Source organism: Vicugna pacos, chromosome 10 (assembly GCF_048564905.1).
Source record: "Vicugna pacos chromosome 10, VicPac4, whole genome shotgun sequence".
NCBI lineage: Eukaryota > Metazoa > Chordata > Mammalia > Artiodactyla > Camelidae > Vicugna > Vicugna pacos.
In genome coordinates this window covers 41,523,109-41,541,078 of record NC_132996.1, presented here as the reverse complement: position 1 = coordinate 41,541,078, position 17,970 = coordinate 41,523,109, and the positions used below count along the sequence as shown (strand labels likewise).

Genomic DNA, 17,970 nt, shown 5'->3' with positions numbered 1-17,970 from the left:
AAAACATTTTCCTGATTCCCACCCTCACCAAAAACTAACCACTGTAAAACAGCATTTCTTCTCTGTGTGTATGTTTGTGTGTCACTGTACCTAGATTGTATTCTGAAATATGATTTCTTTCACTTAACAATATTGAAATACATATTTTCATGTCAGTAAATACAGATCATATCATCATTTATAACAGCTGCATAGTATGGTTTAACATATAGTATGTCCTATTGATGGGCTGTATTGGTTAACTACTGCTGCATGACAAAACACCCCCAAACTCAGTGGCTTAAAACAACTTTAAGAAATACACATAGTCTATATAAATTATAGATATCCTATACAAATTCCATATATACATATCACACGTCTACGGGTTGGCTGGAGTTTGGCTGACCTAGCCTGGCCTCTGCTGGGCAGTTCTGCTTTGGTTTACAGCCACTCAATCTATAGGCTGGCAGGGATGGCTCTTCTCCATGTGTCTCTCATGCTTTCTGGGGCCAAAGAGACAACTGAGACATGTTATGAAGAATACAAAAACACAAGAGGGAAAGCATAAACACTTGAAGTCTGTTAAAGTTTAGGCTTGCTGTCGCTTCTGTCCACATACCATTGACCAATGCACACCACATGACCAAGTCCAAAGTCAAGGGATGGGGAAATGGACTTTACTTATGAAGAAGACACACACAGACTGAGGTGAAGAATTAAGACCAACTATTCAATTTATTTCATAGACAATCAGTTTTGTTTCCAATTTGTTATTATTATGGGCCATTTTTAACCTCTTTGAACGTACTCTTTTGTTTACTTGTCCAATTTTATCTTCTTTTGATAAATTTCTGAAGTCAAATTGCTATGTGATACAGATGGCCAATAGGAAAATAAAAAGATGCTCAATATCACTAATTATCAGAGAAAAGCAAATCAAAATTACAATGTGGTATCACCTCACACTGGTCAGAATGGCCATCATTAAAAATTCCACTAATGATAAATGTTGGGAAGGTGTGGAAAAAAAGGAAACTTCCTACACTATTGGTAGAAATGTAACTTGGTGCAGCCACTATGGAAAACAGAATGGAGATTCATTAAAAATCTAAAAAAAGACTTATCATTTGATACAGCAATCTCATTCCTGGGCATACATCCAGACAAAACTCTGATTTGAAGAGATACATGCACTCCAATGTTCATAGCAGCACTATTTACAATAGCCAAGACATGGAAGAAAACTAAATGTCCATTGACAGATGACTGAATAAAGATGTGGTATGTGTGTGTGTGTGTGTGTGTGTGTGTGTGTGTGTAAAATGGAATACTACTCAGCCATAAAAAGAATGAAATAATGCCATTTATAGCAATATGGATGGACCAAGAGATTATCATACTAAGTGAAATTAGTCAGATAAAAACAAATATCATATGATCCCACTTATATGTGAAATCTAAAAAAAATGACACAGAAAGAGACTCACAGACACAGAAAACAAACTTATGGTTACCAGAGGGGAAAGTTAGGGAAGGGATAAATTGGGAATTTGGGATTAGCAGATAGAAACTACTATATACAGAATAGATAAATAAGGTTGTACTGTATGGCACAGGGAATTATATTCAATAACTTGTAATAGCCTATAATGAAAAAAAATGAAGAATATATATGTATAATTGAATCACTATGATTTACACCAGAAACACATTGTAAATCAACTATAATTTAAAAAAATTGCTATGTCAAAGAGCATATGCATTTCAAATATTGATGCATACTGTCTAATAGTATTCCAAAAAGATTGTATACTCCTAGTAACAGTGTAAGAGAGTGCTGGTTTCCTTATACTTTTCCCACTACTAGATTTTTGTCAATTAAATTTAAAAAAAATCTGTGCCTTGATAAAGTATGATATCTTAATTTTATTGCATCTATTAGTGAGGTTTGAAATATTTTTGTTTGTTGGCCTTTTAGATACATACTTTTTGAATGACCCCTTCATGGCCTTTACCTCAACTCATTCTTTTTGAAGTAAAATTAGATTTTCACAAAACTAGGATGAAGTCACTGCTAGCTTCTCTTAACCCCACTCTTGTGGAATTTTGTGTGCCATCACCTCACCATCATCCCTCTTACTGAGCAAATGTAATCAGCTAAGTCGGCAAGAAGGCAAAGCACTGGAAGGGTTCATGCCCTTCACCTGACTGGGAAAAAGCCATGGATATGAGATAGCTACGGAAGGTCAGAACCCGGAGCCAGTCTTCCAGGAAGGGTGACGATTCTTGCTTCTGATGGTGCTGACTCAGAAGGAAGAGGCATACTACAAAATTACTTTTTTTTTTTCTCAATGGCAAGGAAAAATTTCTCTATAGTCAATGTCATGGGATATCTGAACGGTTTCTAGTTAAGGGCATTTTAATTTAAATGTTCACGCATCTAAAATCACAGTCCCAGTTGGCAGGTTCTGGGAAGAAAATGGCAAATCCTAAATCCTTCTGGTGTGGCTAGAAATGCTTTAAATTCAGAAAAGAATGTCAAGAGAGTATTCCTTCCCACTCCTTTGCCTTCTTCCAGATCACTCGATAGGGAACCTGAGAGTTGGGGAGACTGGAATGATCGAGCTAGAAGCTGAATGATATGAGAATAACAACAAAGACAATAAAAGCCTACACTCATATAGCACTTTTTAGATGTCTGGCATTGCTCTACCCACTTTACATGTATGTTAACTCATTTAATCCTTAAAACAACCATATGATATTTTTTGAGGTATTAAAGCATACCTCATTGTATTGCACTTCACCTTAGTTCTTTGTAGATACTGCATTTATTTTATTTTATTTTATTTTATTTTATTTTATATTTTATTTTATTTTATTTTTTTTACAAACTGAAAGTTTGGGGCAACCCTGTGTTGAGTAAGTCTATGGGTGCCATTTTTCCAACAGCATTTGCTTACTTTGTGTTTCTGTGCCACATTTTGATAATTCTCACACTATTTCAAGCTTTTTCATTATTATTATATTTGTTATGGTGATCTGTGATCAATTATCTTTGATATTACCACTACAACTCACTGAGGGCTCAGATGCTAGTTAGCATTTTTAGCAATAAGGTATTTTTAAATTAAGATGTGAACATTGTTTTAGACATAATACTGTTGCACACTCAGTAGATTATAGTATGGTATAAACATAACTTTTTGTATACTGGGAAACCAAGATTCACTTGATTCACTTTATTGCAATATTTGCTTTACTGTGGTGGTATGGAACTAAACCCACAATATCTCCGAGATATGCCTGCATTATTATTCCTATTTTATGGCTGAGTAAACTCAGACAGATAGGTTACATCTGCCCCAGGACCCATAACTAGTCAATGGTGGAACCAGGATTCAAACTTTACTGGTCTGGCTCCAGAGTCTGTGCTTTAATTACTTTGCTAGAATTTCTCCAAATGTATAGCATGTCCCCAAGTAGATTCTAAGGAACATTGATCCTGCAGGATGCTGAAATGCTATTACATGAAAAAAGAAACCTTGGGTAGAGGTTAAAGGTCTCTTTCCCTCAGCACTTCTTAGGATCTGTACGATGTCAATCTCAATGGTAGATTTTAAAGAAGCAAATTGACTTTGCAGCATTCCCAAACACATTTGACCCTTTAAAATCCATAGACCACATGTTGTTAAACACTAGTAGAGAGGGCTTTGGGGTCAGCTACACGAGCCCACTGGAGCTGGCTGGCATCAGCTCGGGAGAGCCAACTGTTAAACTTCCAGGGACTGTGAAAGCTAGTTGTTCAACTCGGTTCTTACTAAAAATTAAATTATATAAATTACAATTGAATTATATTACAAAGGTAATGGATACTCAAAACTTACCACTTCCTAATTACTTTACTACACTTTACTGTAACCTATGCTCTTAAGGCTATTTTTGTCTATATGTCTATTTATGTTGCTGTGTCTACATGGTGGAAATATCTGTGATCGCTTAAGCATCTGTTCCCACCTCCAAGTTCAGTGATGTCATGTTGGTAGCTTGAAGTCAGCCATGGTAGGAGTATATACCACCAAAATTGGCAAAGGGTCCAAATAAGAGCTCTTTTGAGAGTAACAGGTCTGTTTTTGTAGAAATAGATGCTAAATACTTACCAGCACACCACTGCAGGCACATATGCTTAAAATACTGACTTCACTGTAAGTGTGATTTTGAGAAAATGATTCACTGCTTTTGAACTTTGATCTCCTCCTATTTCTTAAGATTGTTGTGAGGGTGACATCACTAGACTGAATTAAAGCAGTGGTTCCTACACAGGGGTACAAAGCAGAATCACTATGGATTCCTGAGAGCTACTCAAGACCTATAGCATAAGAATCTCCAGGATGGTGCCCAGGGAGCTGCATTTTAAATAAGGCTCCCAGGACATGTAGAAATATTTGGGAACAAGTGGTTAAAGCCACTAGTAGAAACAAATAAATTTCTAGACTAACACGCTATGACGAGTTATGTTTCTCTTCCCCTCCAGCATTAGTAGCAAGCACAAAATTAAGATTTCTCTCTCCCAAGTGTGACTCTGATATAGAGCTGAGGCAGAGACAGGGTCCCCCCGTTTTGCCCCTGCCTCAGAGCTACTTCACGTCTAAAGTTCTCTATAGGTAACCAAACTAGGATAGGACCATTTCTCTAGGACATCCAAAGGATATGCAAATAACCCAGTTATGAACATGAGCTTTTTCACTTGTCTTGCACGCAAACTGTGACAGCAAGGCCAAGACACCAGGACCAGTGCAGGCCACGCTAATCCTCTGCACATCACTCACACCTGAACAAGGCCAACAGCCAAGGCTGATATACCCAGTTAGACCCCCGAGTTGGACATCCCAGACACCACTCCGCCTCTATCCAGCCCCAGCTCGACCACCAGAGGGTTCACTAGTTTTGGGTCAATTTAAAAGGTTTTATTTGTATCATCTAGGAGATATAATACACACACACACACACACACACACACACACACACGGTTATAAAATCCAAACAAAGACTACAAGAGATCATCATAATAATAGAACGATTCCCTTGCCCCAGTCCTCTTCAATCCCATTCCTCCTTCCCAGACCCAACTTCTTTTAATTTGTTGAATAATTTCTGTTTAAAATTTTTCTAGCCATCACTTTTATATTCTTAACTAATATATTAATATATATTTATATCTCTACTTTTTGATGTATCCATTTTAGGCAGTATCTATCATTACCTTTCTCTATAATAGAAGAGGGTTTTCACTTGCTTAACTAGCCTAACCTTCCCACTATCAATTTCTCTTCCTATTATAATTGTTACTGTAAACATCCCATCAACACGAGATTCTGATGAAGTTCTTACTTCATCAGACAAATTTTATTGTTCATACTTTCTCCTCCCCTGCTTTTCTGCACCTACCCCTTTCGGCTCCCAGCTTATGTCTCTGTCCTGTCCTTCCACATGAGGAAGGCTAAACGGACTTCTGTGAGCTGTAGCCTGCCCGGCCATGGATGAGATTTTGAGATTAAGTGACTACCATGATCTTCCTGGCTCAGCATATTCAGAACTGTCATCAAATGCTGGTCACATATCATGGGAGGAAACAGAGAACGTAATTTGGAATTCCCTCAGCTATCCCTGTGTCTATTTAGGAAAAGATAGGCTCTTTTTATTCCCCCCTGGATTATAGGCGTCGTCTCATTTAACCAAACACCATGGAAGAGCATGAGAAGCCAGGGCAGATGAAGGTGTGAAGGGAAGAAATCCTATTAGGGTTCCCAGCAGGAGGGTCACTGGAGACACACACACACTAATGAAAACAGACCTGGGGCTCCATTCACACTCATGTGGTCTCTGCTCCAGCCAACGAGGCGAGGGAGAAAATGTCCTATTTGCTTTCAGAAAACAGTCCAATGGCACTTTTTAAACCACACAAAAGGTTTTGCTCTTTCAACACCCTTTAGGATAGAGATGGGGATAAAAACATGACTTAAAAACATCCTTGTTACAGGGAAATATATACAAGACCTTATGGTAGCTCACAGTGAAAAAAACGTGACAATGAATATATGTATGTTCATGTAGAACTGAAAAATTGTGCTCTACACTGGAATTTGACACAACATTGTAAAATGACTATAACTCAATAAAAAAATGTTAAAAAAAAACCCTTGCTGTCACTATTGTGATAAAACTCTAGAAGTTACCTGGTCAAGATTTCTCATTAGCTAAAATATTCCTAATTATTACTGATTTATTAATGTAGCCATGTGTTGAAGAGATTTTTGGAGTCACTCATAATTTTGTCCTAGTTTCCTTACCTATTAATTCATAAATAGGGAAAACAGTATTAAAATGTTTTAGAAATAATTTGATTTTAAAGGAAGCTTAAACTATATCTCTGCACGCAGTTCCCACACACTTACCAAAACAGCAGAATTAGCCTTTGCCAATTCTAAAATATACCAAATTGTGTACTTTTTGAAAAGGATCAACATGTAAGTCAATTAAAAATACTTAAATGTGTATATGTTGACTAAACGACTCATCCATATGCAAACCCAGGGTTCTTCTGTGGGCTCAGACCATATAATGGTGTTAGGCTCCGAAATTTTAAAACATGAGTGGTTGAGAAATAAGAAACATTTAAATATGTACAAATGATACCAAGAGGTTTTCTGATTCAGAAAGGCAAAATAAAGTTACTCATAGACAATAAAATAAGTGATAAAAGAGGAGAAGCTGCTACAGTATCACTGGTTAATTACAGCACACCACTCGTCTAGATTACTGGTCAGTGGATGTTGAATTCATTTTTTTAACTCAACAGATATTTATTGAGATCTTACTATGGGCCAGGGCACAACACAGCAGTTAATAAAACAGACAAAACCCCCACTCCTCCAGGAGCTTACGTTCTAGTGGAGGGAGAAAGGAAACAGAAAAGATAAACTGGTAAACCAGACAGCATGTTAGATGGCTCCGAGAGAAATAAAGGGGGAAGGGGACTGGGAGTGTGAGGGGTGGGGTCTGCAACCTTTAATTGGCCTGTCAGAAAAATCTTGCTGCAAAACTGACTTTTGAGCCTAGTCCTGAAGGAGATGAGGGGATGAGTTAGGTGACCATTTGGGGAAGAGCTTTTTAGGCAGAAGGATCAGCCTCAGAAGGAGCCAGAGGGAGGCCAGGGTGCTGGAGGTGAGTCAGCAGGAGTAGCAGAAAGCTTCAAGAGGTAAGTCATGGGGCATGAGGTTGTGTGGGGCTTTGTACGCCAATGGAAGGACTTAAGCTTTTATTCCGAGTCACATGTAAACCTCCTGTGAATGGTTTGAGTAAAGGAATCGCAGTCTGATGTACATCATAAGAGAATTGCTTTAGCTGATATATTGAGAATAGATGGGGGCAGGGTGCAGGGGTCAAAAGCAGAAAAACCCATTAGAAGGGTCTTACAATAACATAGGTCAGTGGTTCTCGGAAATTTTTTGGTTCCAGGACCCACTTACATTCTTAAAAATGATTAAGAGAGTGTTTATTTATATGGGTTATATTTATTGATATTGATCATAATAGAAATTAAAGCTGAGAAACATTTATAACATTTAGGTATTAGTTCACTGAATAAAAATCAACCCACACATGTTTACAGAAGTAACTTCTTTTAATGAAAAGAACTGTATTTTTAAAAACAAAATTTTTAGTGAGAGGAGTGGTGGTTAGCATTTTTATAAATCTCTATTGTTTGGTTTGGATGAACACTGCTGGATTATCATAGCGGCTTCTGTATTCAGTCTGTTATGATACGCTGTTTGAGTTGAGTTGTCTGAATAAAAAATATGGCTTCATACAGATAGTTTTCTTCAGACTAAATTCAAATATGATGAATGGCTTATCTTGCCCTTTGAATGGATATTTGTTAACATAATGCATTTGGTGGTGGAGGAGGGACAGAAATATTCATTGAATTACACAGATCTTCCACATGTTGACACGTTTCCTATACACTATCACAAATCAGGTATACCATTGACCAGGTTCAGGACATGCTACCCGAAAATATGGCACCTTGGCATAGTGAATATTCCAAGCTCAAAGTTTGAGAAATGACATGTGAAGGAAAATTTTTTTCTTTCCTTTTTTTTCTATTTTGTCCCCTGTATCCTGTCACATCGTCCCACACCTTTTCCACTCTTCATCAAAACATAAAACGTTCAAGTTTAACTGTTTCTTCAGGTCTTTATTTCCTTTTGAAGGCTCATGTGTCATGTGAAACATAGTAAACAAATTTGGATGCTTTTCTCTTGTTAATCTGTTTCGTTACAGAGGTCTCCATCTAGAAGTTGAGAGGGTAGTGGAAAAGGAGTTTTTTTTCCCCCCTATACCACTAACCTCAGTCTTTAAGAACTGGGAAGCCCCCAAGCTCATGGTGATGGATACATGTTTTCCAAAAGTCTAATTTCAGCTTGAAAACTTGAAATTTATCATGACCAACAAATTCTATCAGTTGTCTTATTTGAACTGATAAGTTCATTTTTTTTCCTTTTGCAGGACAATGTCTATCATAGTCTGTTAGTCAGTCCTTCAAGTACAAATGATGATCCATGAAAAAAGTGGCCGGTTCAGCTCAAAACTCAATCACACAAGTGCTTTTCCTGGAGACCAATACTGTTACTGCAGCATGCAACAAAAGTGTTTTAATAGTATCATACACAGTATCAAAAAAGACGTGTACTCAAGGGTCAAAATTTAATGAAATTAGTATTTCTTTACAGCTTCATCACGGACATTTTAAAGAAATTACCAGGCAATGAAGAACACAAGGACTAGTAGTGTAGTTTGGTGCCTTGATCTGTGCTATTTTACCCACAATTGCTTCTGCACTATCAGTATAAATGTCATTACAGTGAAAAAGGCAAACAATGGCTTAGTACTATCACAAAAAGATTTGATCTCCTGGACTTCCTGTAAGTGTTTTTTTTTTTTTTTTTTTTTTTTTGCCTCCACATTTTAAGAACTAGTGATCGAAGTGAAAGATGGTGGTTTGGACCAGCGTGGCAGTAATGAAAGGAGTGAGAACTCTTTTGGTTCTGGATTTATTTTGAAGGTAGATTCTGTAAGATTTGCTGGCCAGCTTGGATGTGGCATGAAAGAAAGAGGTCAAAGAGTATGACTAAGTTTTCTGGCCTGAGCTACAGAAAGATGAAGTTCCATTAGTGAATGGAGGAAGATAGCAGGAACCAGGTTATCGGACGATCAGAAATTGTTTTGAATGTTAATTTTGAGATGCCCAGGAGACAACTAAGTAGAGATGTCACATAAGCCAGTTGGATATAGGCTGCCGTGGAAGAAAGATGGCTGGAGATACCCATTTAGGATTCATCAGAGTCTTCATATTTAAAACCATAAAACTGGATGAAATTGCCATGGGACGGAAGATGGACAGAAACGAGGTCCCAGGACTAAGATGCCAACATGTAGGTGAACGGTCGAGAAAAAGCCGACAAAGGAAACCGAAGAGTTGCCGCAGAGAAAGGAGGAAAGTGAGGAAAGCCAAGCCCAGAGTTTCCAGGAGAGTGATCATCAGCACTGAACACCGCTGGCAGAGCAAGAAAACTGAGAGCTGAGAATTCGTCACTGGAATTAGCAACATGCAGTTCACTGGTGACCTTAAAAAGCATAGTTTCGATGGAGTGTTGGAGGCAGAAGTCCTGCTGGGAGGGGGCTTAAGAAAAGACTTGTACACAAATGTTCACAGCAACTTTATTCATAACAGCCACAACCTGGAAATAATCCAAATGTTCGCCAACAGGTGAGTGGATAAACAAATGAGTAGAATCCCATTTATAATGTGGAATAATATCTAGCAATAAAAAAGAAATGGACAGCTGACACACATCAGTATGCATGAATCTCAAAAAACGTGCTGAAAGAAGCTGGAAATGAAGGACTATATACTACACGATTCCATTTATATGATGTTCTAAAACAGGCAAAACAAATTTACATTGCTAGAAATCAGATTAGTGTTTGCCTGGGGAGGGGAGTGGGGACCAGTGTTAACTGCAAAGAGGCACACGAAAACTTCCTGCTATGAAGGAAACGTTCTAAATACTAATATGGGTGCTAATTATATGCATACATTTGTCAAAGCTCATTATACTGTGCACTTAAAATGTGTGCATTTTGTTGTTTATAAATTAGACCTCAATACAGTTGTTTAAAAAAATGAGAAGAGAGAAAATAGCGACACAGACAGCTCTTCTGGAGTGGTCTCAATGCAAAGGGAAAGCTTGAAATGTGACAACAGCAGGAAGGAGTTGAAAGGTTTTTTTTTAACACAGGAGAAGCAATAGCCTATCTGTAGGTTGATCACAGAGCAGTAGAGAGAAAACCTGAGGACACAGGGGAGACAAAAAGCAGTGTCTGAACAACTGAGGGAGTGGGGTGGGGGACACGGAGAGAGGGGCCGCCCTGGGCCAGAAGTTGCAGAAGTTCTCTGGGGGGAAGGCAGTACATGGGAAGAGATCAAGGTTGGTTGGGGAGTGCGGTGTGGAAGCCGGTGGAACTTCTCCTCAGATAGGCTCTATTTTCTTGGTAAAATAGGAAACAAGGACTTCTGCTCAAAGAATGAGGGAGGAGGTTCTGGAGGTTGGAAGAGAGAAGGTAGAAAGTAGCCACTGAGAAGAGTAGGAGATAAATGGACCAGGGAAATAAGGAATGACTTCTGGACACTTGAGATTAGTGGTCACGGACTTAAGCCTAAAGCAGTCAGCCCTGGTGAGTGTTTTCCTCCAGCCACGCTGAGCTGCACAGGTGCAGTCATGGATCTGGATTTGAAACTGGATTGTGATTTAGCCATGCGTACAGAAAAGTGAAAGAGAGGCAAGGAAGCTGCAGCTACATGAAAGGGAGTGTTTGTAACGATGGACTGTGGGTTTTAAGCTGGGCAAGTCGGGCGGTGTAAACACGAAGAGGTGAGAGACAGTGACCATGTGGTATGTGTCAGTGGACTTTGGCCATGATGGAGCTGAAGGATTGCTGACTGAATGGGGATACTAAAAAGTGAGCTGAAAAGGTAGGTAGTCACAATGATACTTAATATTGAGATGTAAGCAGGAACTTGAGTTCGGGGTTCTGGTGAGTTCTAGAGGATGACCACAGGAGGGGCTGAGATAAGGGGGAGAGCAAGATCACTGGATGAGGTCACTGAGCCGGAAGGTCAGGGTATGAAGGATCATCCACATGAGACACTCGACTCACTGGTGAAGCAGGAGCACTGTGGGGCAGTGAGTTAGGAGTCAAAATCTTCAAGGAATGAGGGGGTGGGGAGATGAGGAGGTAGGATGAGAGGGAAGGTGGTTTTTAAAAGCTCACTGAAGTTACATAACATTACAGAAAGTACACCTATTAGAGGAAAAAGTCACTCAATCCAATCACCCCAACAAATTAATTTTTGTCTCTTCTTTCAATATCCTAGCAAATGTGGGCTTTATCTTGTAAATAGTGTACCTCCAGTTATCTTGCTTCTTTTAGCTAACATTTTCATAAGAGCTTTTCTATGTTGCCATGAGAACTTCATGATTTTTACTGAATGTATTATATTCCATAAAGTGAATAGAATTTAAATTTCAGCCTCTTTTACTATTTGTTAGACTATCTTCTGTCTTTGTTAGACTGTCAATTACCTTCATTTTAAATAACCCAGTGACAGACAATTTATGTATATATATTTAGCTATAGTCTAGGTGTAAATGAATGCTTACTGCACCACATTGGCCAGGATGTTGCGGCAATATACAAAAACTGCTTCTTTTGAAAGCTTTTCTTTTCTCCCAAAACTTTATTAGACTCATCATTCTGCTTGGAAAACTTTGCCCTAACATTGTGGCAAGAAGATAGACACAAAATCATTGAAAATACGTAGCCTCCAAAGCAGTATGGCTTTGCCATCTGGGCAGGGACTTCACATGCCTTCCACGGTGTCTAGTGCTTGAGTACAACAGGAACACTGCATTCTAAGCTAAAACCAAGCAAGGAAGGCATCGAGGAGCCTCAAGCACACTGACAACTGTTGATATAAATCGATTTCTTCAAATGTCTCTTAACGTGGGCAGTTCGTTTTGGGCCCTGAGTCTTCTTAAAAACCCGTAAGTTAGGTGAATTTCACGCAAATCCTTTTTTTAAGACTCATTCATTTTTTAGAAGTCATTAGCTGAGTTGGTTTGTAGCTTGTGGGTGGAGTTCAACCATCTCTAACTTTGAAGCATTGTTTGCCCATTTCTCTGGTCTTATTAAAACTTCCTACATGAAGCTGATAATCAGCTGTAAAGCTTCAGTCACACAGGAATCAGTTTCATGAATGTTAATACCGAAATTTTAAAAGAAATTTAGGGTAAGTCTTGCTCAACCTCTAGGTCTGCGTAAGTGGAGTACCTCCAGCTGCTTAGCTGCACATTTTAAGAAACCATCCTTATAACCTAGTGTTCTGTTGTGTATCTTCTCCGCCATGGCCATTTAGTGAGTCATATGAAAAAGTATTAACCTGTATTATCACCCATCTCTGCTTCAATACGATTTTATTTACCAAAATGAGCAATGGGGTGGATTTGGCCCCAGGCTGCAGTTCACTAACTCTGTAGTAGGCAATATTTAGCTTCAGCTATCAAACGTACCTTGCCTTTCGTAACAGATCGAAACTCCATGGCAGCACTGCATATTGGATAAATATTTGTGAGGTACTTGCTACACAGAAAAATATGAATACCTGGAAGTTTGGGGCCTATTACAGCCCAGCAGCTCATTAAATGGCCAGCACACGCTAAGTGGTGCCTCAGCCTGTTTTAATTTTTCCTGTTGAAAGCTCTCAGCAGTACCGCCACCCTATTTCCTCCACCTGATAGCCTGACTGATGAGATTAGCAGACGGATCTCAAATGGGTGACTATGCACAACATATTTTAAATCTTCCATTTTAAGAAGCGAGAGAGAGAGAGCATGCTGAAAGACACAGGTGGACCAGATGGGTTAATCCAGAGTGATAAGAAAGCAAGTAACTCTGTAGGACAAAATTACCTGCCTTCCTCCCCAAACAGGAGTTGTTTCAAAGTTACACGACTGCTCCCTGACTCATTTCAAAGTGGGTTCCTATCAGCTGGGGCTACTTATTGGACCACCTTGTCTGTGCAACGTTGTAAACTCTCAGTTCTGTGTTCTTAGAACACTCCTTCCAAAATGCTCTGTTTAGAAAATACTGCTCAACCAAACAGCGATGACCATCATACTTGGATGAACTTCACAAAGTACAGCATTAAAATGTTAGTTTTCACAAAGGAAAATAGGAGAGAAATACATTTTCTTATAGAAATAAAATCCTTGGGACAGAGCAAACTGCTATCCATAAACACCCATCTGCCACAGCACAAAAGAACATTGCATTTATCACTGTCAAGGGCTGTGAAGTACTTACTTCCCGCAGCAGTTTAATGGCCGAAATTCCAATCAAAGAGCTAACATTTGGATTCTCACATTCCATAAAATGTTTAGGTGCACAAACTAGAATGTTCCAGCCTGGGAGGCTAACTGAAAAGAACAGAGAGCCACTAACAATGGTTGGGCTAGTTACAACCAGAAGAAAATCCAAAGAGCCACTGGATGAAAATACCCTGAAAATCAAACAAGAATTTTAAAGAAAAATCATTTTTGAAAAGCACTTAGCTGGTTTTTGTTTACTTTGAAAATTCATTAAATCTTCTTAAGGGCTTATTTTTATCACCACACCCTACTCAAACGTGTACACGAAACCATTCCAGACAAAAGTTTAAAGCACTTGGAGCTATATTATCAGTGCTACACATTTCCAGCAATGGTCTGAATTCAAATCATGGTGAAAACAAGCCGGCTAGTTTAGCCCAACAGAAACAGGAAGACTTAGACTGAGGTCTGAGGTACCATCTTTGAAGGGGTTATTCTTCCTATTGCTAGAAGTCCAGTTGTCTAATAAAGACCTGAAGACTTTCTTTTTGATAGTTTTTGCTGTATTAAATGTTAATTTCTGCTGTAATTTTCCCACTCACTCATGTATGAGGGTAGCATCTGATGAGGTTGACAATCTCAAACTGATCTAATGCAGATGCATCCTTAGGAGGCGTCCCTCACTGTATGATGATGATGATGATGATAAAATCACCTAACATGTACTGTTTTCTCTGAGCCAGACACTGATCTACGTAGTTGAAAAGTATTAGTGCGTGAAATGGCATATTCACGAGAGAGAAAGAAGTTAAGGGACCTGACTGAGACCAACGCAGGTAAGAACTGCAGCCAAGACTTGAACTGATCCCATAGCTCACGCTTCTCAACGCTTTGCTATGGTGCCTGAGTATGTCTTGTTTTGAAAAAGAATCAGCTGTTGAACTGAAAAGAAGCATGTGACCCACTTCTTAAAATCCCTGTTACCTTTTTTTTTTTTATGGAGGTCCTGGGGATTGAGTCCAGGACCTCGCACATGCTCAGCATGCACTCTATCACTGAGCTATATCCATCCCCCTCCAAATCCCTGTGATCTTAAAAATGATTCCTTTGTTAAGACTTTAAAAAAAAATGCTTCTGACTTTATTAAAAGGCTTTAATATGTTGAAATATCATTTTATAATGCTAATGGCTGCTGTACACATTTTATCAGATGTTTTCTGTTCTGTTTTTCAAACTGAGTCAGTAACTGTAAGTGACAATTGTATACAGTGATATAAGTATATTAACAGTTGCATGTTTTAACTCTACATACAAATCTAGTTTGAAAAAGGTATTATTAAATAAGTACACATTTATCCCAACCTTTAAAAACTTGTATGAAACCTAGGGTAAATGTATTGAAACTACATTTCCTGGGCGACACTAGAAAATTAGATGCTAAAGAATATCTGCAGAGAGAAGCAGCTATAAAGTGAGAGCAGAACTACAGGACAATCAGCCAAGCTGTCTGCAGATGTGACCTGTGTGGTCCCTCTTCCACATTCGAATCCCTTACGCTTGCTCTTTTAATGTATCATATCCTGATATTCTAGCAGATACAATTAAAACTACTCTTCAGAAAGGAAATCTGTAATAAAATATGTTAATACCTTGTGTACAGGTACTAGTTTAAAAAAACTATCCAAATAACTAATTACTTGTATTTAAAATTTATAGTAAGAAACTTATTAAAAACAATAAAAGACTGTCTCTATTCCAAATTTAGGCCAATTTAAATGATTTTCAAGGTAAACTTAACAGAGGGGTTACATTTGGTTGAATCTCACTGACCAGACTTCCAGGAATGTGATTATGCAGGTGGAGCTGAATTCTATCAGATTCCTACCTACCACGCTTCTCTGGCTTCAAAGGATCCGTCATGCAGGTGCTCCCATAAAACCCCTCCACCCACCCCGTACTCATCCCTCCTCCACAATAAATACTGCAAATTAAGTTGTGCTTTTGTGGCCATTTTACTGGAGACCGTAAATCTGAGTTGAGTTATTCAGTGTGAGTGTCACAATGAGAGAGCGTGGATCTTTCTTATTCTTGTACACTGTGATCTTTCCTTTCAAGGCTTCACCTACGAAGAAAGGCAAAAGATGTGTTTCAGAATTCAAGGAATACAGCATAGCAGAAAAGTGGCAAGATAGACCTAGTACTTCTCTTTCTTTGTTGTGAGATGTTTCACTAATTTTTTTTTAACTCTAAATTTTTTAGGGCAATTTTATGTTTAATTTTTGAACAAAGCAGATCTAACTTGTCCAGCACAGGTGTCAGATGCTTGTAAAAGAGTAAGGAAAACTACAGTGGTCATGCAGCATGGAGGACTGTTTTATTGGACTCCTCAATATGAGGCTTGATGGTGTGTCCTGGGCAAACAGAAAAAAATAAGACATGGCCCTTGCCCTCAAACAGTTCATGGTCAGGGGTATATAAAGTCAGAGGTTAAAAGTAAAAGGAAGGAGAAAGATATTCTATATAAACATTAATCATAAAGAGGCTGGAGAGGCTGTATTAATTTCAGACAAAGTTGACTAAAGGAAAAAATAGAGATAGAGACATTTCAAATTGTTAAGCTGTTCAATTCATAAACAATAAACTTTCGTGTGCATATAATCAGAGCTTCAAAATGCATGACACAAACCTGATGGAACCATAATAAGAAACAGACAAATCCACAATCATCATTGGAAATTTCACCTCTCCTCTGTTGATAATAACAACTAGACAGAAAATCAGAAAGGATATGGACGACCTGAACGTTGTTAACCAACCTGATCTGGCTGAAATCTACATAGAACCAAGACAGTTCACCGCTGGGTTATGAAACAAATCTTAATACATTTAAACATATAGATCTCATACGAAACACGTTCTCTGACCAAAACTGAATAAAAATAAAAATCAGTAAAAGAAAGATACTGGAAAAATCCCCAAATATTTAGGAATTAAACAACAGACTTCTAAATATTCCATAAATCAAAATAAAAATCACAAGGAAAATCAGACAGCATTTTGACTTGAATGATAATGAAACATAAAAATAGGTGGCCTATAACTAGAACAGTGTTTAGAGGAAAAATTGATAATTTTAAATGCTACCGTAGAAAACAAAGCAGACAGACCCAAAGGTCTTCACTGGAGAATTCCGTAAAATATTTAAGAAAAAAATAATATCAAATGTACAAAAAACAAAGGAGGGAATGCTCCCCAACTCATCTGTGGAGGGCAGCACTATCCTGATACCAAAATAAGATAATAAGATAAATTTATTAGAAAAAAGAAAGCTACAGATAAATATCCCTCATGAATATAGATTCAAAAATCCTTTGAACAAAAGAGAAAAATCATGATTGTCTCACAAAATACAGAAAATGCATCTGACAAAATTAATTTATAACAACTTTCAGCAAGCTAGGAATAGAAGATAACTTCCTCAACCTGATAAAGAAAATCTATGAGAAACTACAGATAGTATCATTGTTATTGGTAAAGACTGAGTGCTTTCTTCCTAGTTAGGACTGGGGTTAAGGATGTCCATTCTAACCACCTCTAATTAGTATTCTATTGGATGTCTGAGTCAGGCATTAACATGTGGGGGAAGAAAAAAATACAGATTGGGGGGGGAGTAAAACAGTCTTTATTTGCAGACCATATGGTCTTACACATAGAAACTCCTAAAGCAATATGCAAAAAAAAAAAAAAAAGCTACTAGAACTGTAAAAAGGTTCAGCAATCTCAGGATATAAAGTCAGTAATAAAAAATTAATTGCATTTCTATATGTGAGCAATTGAGAAGTAGAAATTGAAATAAAAAATCACAACGGTATTTACAATAGCATTGAAAGAGCATACACTATCTGAGATAAATGTAACAATATATATGCAAGATTCAGTCTCATCAAACAATGAAACAGTGCTAAAGACAACCTAAGTAAATGGGGAGATATATATGTTGCTTGTGGATGAAAGACTCAATAGTGTTATCATGTTCATTTATCCCTAAGTAATCTATAAATTCAACACAATCCCAATCAAAATCCTAGCAGGATTTTTTTTTTTGCAGAAATTAACAGGTTGATTTTGAAATTTATATAGAAATTTAAGGGATCTAGAATAGTGAAAACAATTTTGAAAAAGAACAAAATAGGAGGACTTATAAAGACAGTGTCTTACTGGAGTAAGGACAGACATACAAATCAATGGAAGAAAATAAAGCTCAAACAGAACTATACTTATATGGTCAATTAATTTTTGACAAAGGAGGCAAGGTAATTAAATGAGAAAAGAACAGTCTTTTCAAGAAATGTTGATGACCAATAATATACATGTGGGAAAAGATGATTACTCTTAAAATTAACATGAAATAGATTACAGGCTTAGATGTACAGGCAAAACAACAACATTTTTAGAAGAATTACATAAAAAAAACTCTGACATTATGGTAAGCAAA

General features: G+C 37.8%; 1 protein-coding gene across 1 annotated transcript in view; it reads right to left on the bottom strand.

Annotated features, from left to right (window-relative positions):
- Nucleotides 1-8,974: 8,974 nt before the first annotated feature.
- PRMT3 (protein arginine methyltransferase 3) overlaps nucleotides 8,975-17,970 on the bottom strand; it is a 115,254-nt gene continuing 106,258 nt past the window's right edge. Inside the window, exon 16 of the mRNA XM_072969667.1 lies at nucleotides 8,975-15,597. Coding sequence (XP_072825768.1) covers nucleotides 15,488-15,597 — 110 coding nt within the window. The 3' untranslated portion in view covers nucleotides 8,975-15,487. The remainder of the gene's footprint in view (nucleotides 15,598-17,970) is intronic.